General features: G+C 40.1%; 1 protein-coding gene across 1 annotated transcript in view; it reads right to left on the bottom strand.

The window, feature by feature from the left end:
- The window catches only part of LOC125291159 (basal body-orientation factor 1-like), a 156136-nt gene extending 146882 nt beyond the window's left edge, over positions 1 to 9254 (bottom strand). Inside the window, exons 1-2 of the mRNA XM_048237750.1 lie at positions 9158 to 9254; positions 8688 to 8940 (exon numbers count right to left, since the gene is read on the bottom strand). Coding sequence (XP_048093707.1) covers positions 8688 to 8940; positions 9158 to 9198 — 294 coding nt within the window. The 5' untranslated portion in view covers positions 9199 to 9254. The remainder of the gene's footprint in view (positions 1 to 8687; positions 8941 to 9157) is intronic.
- Positions 9255 to 10349: the final 1095 nt, after the last annotated feature.

A 10349-nucleotide genomic window follows, 5' to 3' on the forward strand; every position in this document is an offset into this window, starting at 1 on the left:
ACATACCCCTCCCCACCCACACACACAACATACCCCTCCCCACCCACACACACAACATGCCCCTCCCCACCCACACACACAACATACCCCTCCCCACCCACACACGAAGCTATGGAACTCACTTCCAAATGACATCAGGCAGTGTGAATCCACTGCCCAGTTTAAAAAGGAACTGAAAACCTATCTCTTCAGACTAGCCTATGGACTATGATATGGCATGAGTCAATGACATGATGTCTAGAATTTCTGTCCAACAGGATTTTTATAAATCAGCAAGTTTATAAAAGGTTTGAATGTCTGAAGACACACCATGTGGGATCACTCCCATATTTGTAACGACTTTAACTTTTCAAAAATCATTAGGTATTTATTAAGCTTATGTGTTGCAACCGTCCGGCCATGACTGCTGTTTGGGAAACTTTAGAATTACACCATCAACAAACTACCATTTTGGGACTTGTTACCACAAGTTTAAACTTATTTAAATATCTTGAGTTACATCATAAACTAGTTTGCCAGGCACCCATTGGAGCAACAAACAAGTTTATAATTCTCTCTCATATCGCCAAATTTGGACGTCATGTGGTATGACCTCAAAAATACAATGAATATATATTTTTTGATTACAAATAAAATAGTGACCTTTTAGAGGAATCAAGTTTGTTTTGTGTAGGTGGTCAATTCTGTGCCTGTAAATTTGACCATGCGATGCAACCAAACATCATGTGGTGCGAATATTACAAAATGCATTTTGTTTGTGGTTTTACATTTAATTTACACTTTATGTCTACACACTTTATTTTAGTGTTATATGGAATCATTTTTTAAATTGAGTGATTTCTTCAAATATTTCAGAAACGACTATTTACATTTACATTTACGTTGGTATATTTACATGCCAAAAATGTAAACTTTTTAATTTTACATGTAAGTTTACTTAAACTGTGCATGTTAATACAGGATTTTATTACCATTATTGGGGGCCAAGCAGCGAAGCTGCGTAGGCACCCATTGTGTTTGTATGTTTTCTTCCCTATTATTATTCCGCCATGGGAGTCTATTGCAGCCTATAAAACCGTCTGGTAAAAAGTTCTGAATTTGGCATGCTGATTGGGGACAGGCCCATAATTAATTTCACCCAGTTTGATGTTGGCACCTCGAATGCTCTAGTACCACCAACTGGTCAAAGTTGGAAGTGAGTTCACACACATAACTTTTGACTCATTGGCCCGATTTTCAAAAAAGAAGTATCGTTGGAATCCTTAGACCAAGTCGAGTTCAACGCACCTTATGTCGTCAATATCGGTCATGATGATTTTTCCGCCATATTGGATTTTATCAAAAGTGAAACAATTTTCTCACAGGTCACAAATATTGTCCGATCGACACAAAACTTGACACACATGATTTTCAGACCAAGCCTTAAAAAAGTCATGCTTTTTGTAGCAATATCTAAAAGCAATCGCCCGTATCAGCCAATCGAAATTGGTGGTGAAGCCGCCAAACAGGAAGTGAGCTCATATCTCAGCAACCCTTGCATCAAAACTTATCTTACCTAGCGTTCATGGGCTTCGGAAAAACCTTTTTCCCAGTGAAAACATCATCATTCCGCGTCATTCACGTCACGTAATGTGTGAGTCAGAGGTCGGAAACTGGGGCTAGATTTTGCTAACAGAGTTGCCCAGTTAGGGGCTCGTCATTACTTTTGTCGTCACGTTGTAGTTTGTTTGTAGTCCATGTGGCCTTTCATGTCCAATAGTTTTAATGTAAACTTGGGAATTTGCCGTTTTTGTCACTTTCTATCTTTCACAAGCGTCTTACACCATATTTTAAGCAAATACAGTTGTTTATTTAGGATTAGTGAGTGTATGGTTTTATAATGTAGAAAAAGGTGCACACATCTAAATGTTAAAAAAGTAGGTGCTGGACTCAAAAAGTGACAATAAAAATTACATTATCCATCCATTATCCATCCATTATAAATCCATTATTTTTTTTCCTTTTTATTCACCACATGTGACGTTTCGGGACACACTGCCCTTCCTCAGACAAAATGACATAAGCCTAACAGCTGTTTTAAGTTAAGGCTGATTATTGTTAAGCTTATTGAATAACTTCCTGATTCTGAAGACAAGCCATTTTGTGGAATGATGCATCATCGTTTGAAATTTGCAACGATGTGATTCAATCTCTGGTAGGCCTATAAGTGACATCACGCTCTGTCTGCCACTTGTTGTCTGTAGCTGATCAAAATGGCATAGCCTAAGCCTAAAGCTTTAATGTAAGGCTATGTTTAACCAATTTGGGCTTCTTTTACCGATATATTTAACGATATGTTTTGCATTACTTATCCAAACAACGGCAAACTTGGCATTGCACTTACTCGTGCCCGTAGCAAGACATCTGTCAAGTTTGAAATCAATCGGACCAACGGTCGAGAGATATGCGAATAACAGACACACACACAGACAGACACACAGACACACACACAGACAGACAGAAGTTCCTGCAATTTAGATAGATAACTAAAAATGTCATTATCAAGGTGATAAACTATGTAAATGCTTTGTGTGGGAAGCGAACCTGAGAACACGCACGAATATGCCTTTACTATGCCATCTCGCTATGCGTTGGATTCCTAGAACCACACACGTCAAGTTAAAACATTTTAAGTTGCATAATTTTCATAAATTCTTTGGAACTAGTGAATATGTAAATCAATGCTTGGTGACACTGTCGGAAAAAAGTTTCTACTTCTATTGTTGAAGTTGTAGGCTACAGGTGATGAAAGCACGGGTTGACGGAAACATCTCTTTGGACTCGTTTTCCGACTGATGGGTTTTTTTTTGCAACACAACTTGATTAAGCTTGAAAGTTAACCTGCTACTAACCAGGTTAGCTCTGTGGCATAAATTCCCATGGTTACCAAGCTGGGATTCACGCAATCCACACTAATGGAACGGAACTCTCACTAAAATTAGCAAGACTTATTGAAATAAGCCAGGTTTGGCCTTTAGCGAGGTTGATGGAATACCCCTCTGGTAATACTGCAGGAGGTCCTTAGGCCTTGATACAGGCCAACTTGTCAATGTAATTGATCTGGGGCCGTATTCACAAAGAATTTTAAGGATAAAAGTAGCTCCTAACTGGTGAATTTAGGAGCAACTCCTAAAAATAATGGGCGTGTCACCCCTAACTTTAGGACTCCTAATTTTTTTCACTAAAAGTAATTCACAAAGCATTTTAGACCTAAAAGTAGCACCTAAGTCTGGGACAGCTTAAAAGAAGTCGAGAGGACTCCTAACTCACTAAGACCTATCCACAAACCCTTTTTGTGGCATTTCACGTTGCGATGTTTTAAAATGCGTATGCAGCTACAGGAGCTTCCAATCGCGAGGGAACAATTTTGCATTGTAGGCATAAAATGGATGCAATAACGCCACCAACAACAACCAAAACTACTCATTGTCAACATTTAAATTAAATGTAACGTTTCATTGTGAATCAAATTAAAATGTTCTCCTCTTTGCAAACGTAGGCATAGGCTATGGTGACAGGTTAATTTAATAATGTTGCAAAGATACTGCATCAATCCACATGTTCCATTAGGCTATAGGCTATTTGTTTTGCCTTACTCTTTATTCATTTAGGCTAGGGCTTTTTATTCAGTTCAGTTTATTCATCATCTTCCGTCCTTCGCACTACTTGTGTAGCGCACGCATTCTCAGACCTGTCACCTGTCACTCATCATCGTAAGGGAGGTGTTTGGAATTCCCGCGTTACAATCATCAGCCAATCAAGGTGGTCACTTCAGTCAAGCTCGTGCATGAGTAATGACGTCATACATAGCAACGAAGACTCACTCTTAGTTTAGGAGTTGTCATTTTTCCTTACTAAGAGTAAGTAAATTAGTAAGTAAGTAAGTAAATTTAATTTATAGAGCACATTTAAAACAGTTTCCACTGACCACTGTCTACTGAAGTGCTGTACAGAGGATATGGCTAAAAATAGAAAATAAAAGCAAATCAGAACAAGCAAAATATAAAAGGCAAGCACAGAGAAAGTAAGCAAGACAAATACAGAAATACAATAGACAAATAGAGAGCCCTAAACAAATAAATAGCAACAGTACAGAAGACACTTGAATATGAAGAAGAGAGGAGAGAGATGGACAGCTAGGAAGCAGGGAAGGCCAAGGAGTAAAGGTGGGTCTTTAGTCTTGATTTAAAAGTGGTGATGGAGGGAGACAGTCTAACATCTGGGGGCAGAAAATTCCACAGACGTGGGGCTGCTACCGCAAAAGCTCTATCGCCTCTTTGCTTGAGGCGGGTGCGGGCCACAGAGAGAAGACCCTTGTCGGCAGATCTAAGGAACCTGGATGCTAAGAGGAGATGGAGGAGGTCTGAAATATATGAGGGAGCCAACCTATGCAGTGCCTTATAAACAATCAGAAGGACTTTGAAGTGGACCCTAAAGCTAATGGGGAGCCAGTGTAAGGAGGCCAGTACAGGGGTGATGTGTTGGTATTTCTTGGTGCCAGTAAGCAACCTAGCAGCTGCATTTTGTACCAATTGCAGACGAGAAAGTTGGGACTGGGGGAGACCAAGATGGAGGGGAGTTGCAATAATCTAACCGGGATGTAACAAATGCATGAATTACTGTTTCTAAGTCCTTGGGAGACAAAGAGGGTTTGAGATGGGAAATAATTCTCAGCTGATGGAAGCTACTCTTGATAACAGAGCTAATCTGCCTTTTAAAACAGAGCTCTGAATCAAGGATGACACCTAGATTTTTGGCATGTGGCTTGACAAAAGAGGAGAGGTGGGCTAATTTTCCTTCAATCAGGGGTTTAGCTTTAGAAGGACCAAAAATTATTACCTCTGTCTTATCATCATTTAGCTGAAGGAAGTTATTATTCATCCAGCACTTAATATCCTGGAGACAATCCAGAAGAGGCTGAATGGAGTTATCAGATTTTAAGGGCAGGTATAGCTGGGTGTAATCAACATAGAAGTGAAAAGAGATGTCATATCGGCGGATGATGTCACCAAGGGGGAGCATATAAACAGAACAGCAAAGGGCCCAAAATGGAGCCTTGCGGGACCCCATAGGAAACAGGAGCTGAGGAGGAAGAGGAGCAACCAAGGGATACTGAGAAGGTTCTGTGTCTGAGGTAGGAGCTGAACCAAAGTAGTGCTGTCCCCTTTATGCCTACCCAGTCCTCAAGACGGGTAAGGAGGGTGTTGTGGTCCACAGTATCAAACGCTGCGCTGAGGTCCAATAGAACCAGGATTGCATTTTGACCTGAATCTAGAGTGAGAAGCAGATCATTGGTGACTAGGGCTGGGCAATATGGCTGAAAACTGTAGAACGATATAAGTATTTCATATCAGTCGATATCGATAATTATTGATTTTTTTTAATCTATTTCAGATAAGGACCAGAAGGGTAAAAAAAATCTAATTAAACACTTATTTTAAACTTAACCTTCCTCTGATTTGAATCACCTCAGTTATCAATCAAAGCAAACAGGGAAAAGAAATAGCAACACAACCATAAAAAACACTCAAATAAATAAATGTGCACATAAGTCTGAATGAAAAGCAGCACTGGTTGAAGCCTGGAAATATTGTAAACAAAGTAGCTTAATTTGCTAGTTTATCATAGTCTACTGGTTAGACTGTTCAGTTTCCCCACGTGTTTAAGTTTCAAATGAATGCTTTTTCTCCTTGGGACAGGCCCTTTGAGTCTTGGAAAATACGTTTCCATTTGCATTGGGATTGAAATGATTAGAACTTAGCAGTCAATTTGAATGCAACAGTTTTTAACAAATTCGTGCAGCGTGTTAATGATGCTAACCGGATTTAATAGCAATTTAGCCAGTCGTCTTGCACGATTGTGAATGTTTGGATTACAAGCTGAGGAGGGATGCGTCTGTTGAGAGGGAGAGAGAGAGAGTGCACGGGGCAAGGACTCATTGAGAGTCTGTGTTGAGGTAGGCCTACTTCTATCGCCTACTCTGGTAGAGTTGCACATACTAGCTACAATGCCAGATATATTTAGCCTATTCATTTATGGACAACGTAAGGCGGGAGGTGTGTTTTTAATTAGGCTATTGAATGTTCTATCGAACGTATTTTTTATTGATATCGATTACATGTCTATTGCGATACATCGTTTTATCGCCCAGCCCTATTGGTGACTTTTAGCAGAGCCGATTCAGTACTGTGGAGTGTTCTAAAACCTGACTGGAAGGGCTCAAGGATGTTATGCTCAGTCAGGAAGGGAAGCAACTGGGCCAGCACTACTTTCTCCAGTACCTTGGAAAGGAAAGGGAGTTTAGAGATGGGGTGGTAATTATTCAAAGAATTTGCATCCAGGTTGGGCTTTTTAAGCAGGGGTTGGACCACCGCATGCTTAAAGCAGGCAGGGACAGCACCAGATGTCAAACAGGAGTTGATAACTAGCTGTATGGAAGGGCCCAACACATCAAAGGCATCTTTCAAGATAGGAGAGGGGACAACATCACCAGGGGAAGATGTGGGTTTCATACAGAGGACTATGTCCTTGAGATCTGCTAGCGATACATCAGCAAAGTGACTGAAAGTAAATAAAGGGCCTGAAGACACCTTAACTGGGGGGGAAGGCAGAGGAAGGGGAGAGAACAGTGCACTGATGTTTTCGATTTTATCAATGAAAATTTTCTTAAATTTCTCACAAGCATCAGCACTTGTGAAGGGAGCAGGTGAGAGTGGAGGGTTGGTGATTTGATTAATAGTGTGAAACAGAATTTTGGGTCTGTTAGCATGATGATTAATAATATCAGAGAAGTATTTAGCTCTGGCTGCTTTGGCGGCTGCCTGGAAGGATGCTAAAGTAGATTTAAAAATGTCATGGGAGACTGTAAGACGGTCTTTTAGCCATTTCCTTTCAGCTCTCCGGCAGGCCTGCCAGAGTGAGCGGGAGGCATCATCTAACCAGACTTGAGATTTAAATTTTGGACGCTTGTGACAAAGAGGAGCCACCATATCAAGAATGGCTGAGCAGGAGGAGTGGAAAAGAGCAACCAAATCATCTGGGCTGGATGAGGCAGAGGAGGCTAAGGACATGATAGTAGCAATGGCCTCTTTGACAAAAAAGTCAGAGAACTGAGCTGCTGACTGAGAATTTATACAGCGCGAGTAGCGGCCAGTAGCTTCCAAGGAACTGCAAGAGTGGGTTTGATCAGAGGCATGGAACTCGGCTTCATCCAAGGATTCCAACGGTACCTCAATTATGAAAATTGGGCACACGGATCAAAAGTTATCTGCATTAACGCAACATCCAATAAGCTAAAACGCATAAATATTGTGGTTGCTTTGCTGGTTTCTAGGGCAATCATGCTGGTTGCTGTGGTGGTCACTAGGTTAGATACTTTTTGGGTCCTCTCTATAAAGATCCAACTTGAACTTAGGCCCTATGCTACTCCATTTAATCGAGAACGTGTCTTAGCACATAAGAGGGAGAGAAAACAAGTGGCAGGTTCCATTTGGCTTGTCATTGTTGATGATAATTGATATCTCCTTACAGACTTATGGGGGCGAGAAGAGGAATGAAGCAGGGGATGAGGATATCGACAGAGAAATAGATAGATAGATAGATAGATAGATAGATAGATAGATAGAGATCCCAAACAGGAAATTAAGTGTTTGCACTTTCTGTGTATATTTTGTGGTATGTATTCATGCCAACAATGTTAATAAAATGATCAAATGCATTCAGTGACCCTCATACAGTAAACTCAAAATTCTCTTATTTTCACCGGGAAAAAATTGGCTAGTAGAAATTCTTATTGGCTAGTAACTTTAGAAAGTTACCAGCCACATTGGCTGGTGATCAAAAAAGATAATTTAGAACCCTGATTATTATATCTCACATTAGTAAAGCAGTCGTCTGATGTGCATGTTTTCACAAACTTTGTGAACAATGTTAAAACTTTAAACATTGACTGCTTTCAATTGCAAGTGCATACGACAATATAGCATAATAGTAATTGTGAAAATGATAAGCATAATGATAATTTGATTGGGGGGGTGCGTGTACAGCGTGCGTGTACATAGGTGGGCCCAATGACTCCAAAGTCTGCCATGACCGGGCCTCAAGTCAAAGAAGTTTGAGAAAGGCTGCTTTCAACAACTAGGCTATTAACGTTTTCAGTACCACTGTAGCAGAAATCACATGAGAAGATGATTTTTTTTTTTCATCAAGGAGGCAGCATGGGAAACTTGTCGTTTTTCTGCCTTATTTTTCCGAAACTATTTTATTATTATTTCCAAGCCTTATGTAGGCCTACAGCTGTTACAAGAGGGTCTGGTGTCACTTTGTTATGATGCCCTTAACTCCCTCTCCAGATGTCGATTGGAGAAATGAATGGGAAACTTACTTCCGGAAACTAAGCTCTCTCGGAGGAGGGGCGGGATTGGTGAGCTCTATAAAATAAAAAAGAAATATTCGAAATAAATTTGCATTTGTGAATGCACATTGCCGGTTCTGACCTCGCGGCACGTCCATGTAGCCTCTTCACATTCTCAAACGACACAATAAGACAGAAGACTTCTACACTCAACTCTTCTAATCTACTCTAACGTTACTTATAGACACCATCGATACTTGTAGTCAGTTCTCACTGTGAATTGACATGAAGCTACCTTGGCTTCCTTTTCGGCTTCTTTCTTCTTCAAGAATGCAATGATATCGACAGTCTCTTTTTCTGCGCGGTACTGTTGATTTGTGAGTTCTTCATTAGCACGGGCAAGTCTGCGGGCGGCCTCACGGTACTCCAAGCGTGAGCTCTCGGTGATACCCAGCCTGGTTTCCCAAAGAGCAGCATTTGCTTTCGCCCTCTCGATTTCAGACTCTCTTTCACCTTTTGACTCCTGTTTTCCCTCTTTTTTACCTTTACTGCAACAAAGTGAACGAAAAGCAATTAACAATAACAGCAACTTCGTTCGGTAGACACGCATAATGCACGAATGGGTTGTTAGAAACGTCAATCTAGCTAAAGTATAAGATCTATCTAACGATAGCGTTACGTTACTAACGTTAATATTTCACGCGTAGCATAGGTTTGTGCATATTTGCGCATCAGCTAACGTTAGAATAATTCAAAAAGTCTCACCTTTTCCCCTTCCTTCCCTTTTTTCCTTTCTTCTTAAGCATGGTCCTTGAGTGTGATGAAGAAGACACTTAACGTTTACAAGTAACCTTTTGTTTACCTGTGTTGCCACAGCAACGCAGGACAAATACAGTCGGGCTGTTTCCATAGGCTGTTTCTCAAAGTCTAAAGTGGCATTCTTTTTTTTTTTTTTTTTTTTTTTTTTTTAAAGTGTTACATCATCAAGTCCCGCCGAAGTAGGCTACTGTTTCAACGTCAAGCATCCATTCAAAGTCCAAATTCTACAAAGGCCGTCCTTTTGCCGAATTTTCGAGGATGCGTGTGTATCATAGACATAATATACATAGACGCCGCATCGACCGCTACTCCTTACTAGCGCTGACGAGATTTGGAGCCGCCATCTTGGACCGGTCATCCACTCCACTCAGTGTAATCTGTTTGGCCTGTGAGATGAGCTGTCAGCGCACTTAATTAATCATATCTCACTGAATACCGAACAGATTCTCACTCGGTTTTTTTTGCTGCAAAGGTCATACATGTAGCTATGATACAGGACACATGATTTAGCGTATTTTAATATTCATAGTGGGTTTAACAGTAATAGAATATTCTGATATATGATATAAAGTGACCTGACGTCCGATATCAAAACTGGGAACATAATCCATGTTTGACAGCATAGACAAAACTAGTTTGATACAAGTTTAATGAGTTAAATATAGTTCACAGTTGACAGAAAAGTTCCATCAACAGCATTATTCACAGAAAGGTTCTATAAACATTTAAGTGAGATCAGTGCCATTCAGACATCTGAGGGGTATTCCAAGTAGGCCTATGTGGTTTAGTGACAAACTTGGGTAAATTGACAGAATAAGTTGTAAACCTTCCAGTAGAAAAGCTGTATACAGAAAACATGGTTGTGTGTATTTTAATATTCATAGTGGGCTTAATAGTAATAGAATATTCTCATATATGATATATTATAAAGTGATGACATCCAATATAAACACTGGGAACATAACTAATCCATGTTTGACAGCATAGACAGAAACTGGTTTGATACAAGTTTTAATGGGTTAAATTGACAGAAAAAATCCATTAACATTTTCAGTTCAGTGCCATCAAAAATAAAGTTTGATGAACAGACATTGGTGTGGCATAAGTAAAGGAAATGGAGTAACTGGGTTCAATATCA

The sequence above is a fragment of the Alosa alosa genome, chromosome 2 (genome assembly GCF_017589495.1).
Source record: "Alosa alosa isolate M-15738 ecotype Scorff River chromosome 2, AALO_Geno_1.1, whole genome shotgun sequence".
Lineage (NCBI taxonomy): Eukaryota > Metazoa > Chordata > Actinopteri > Clupeiformes > Clupeidae > Alosa > Alosa alosa.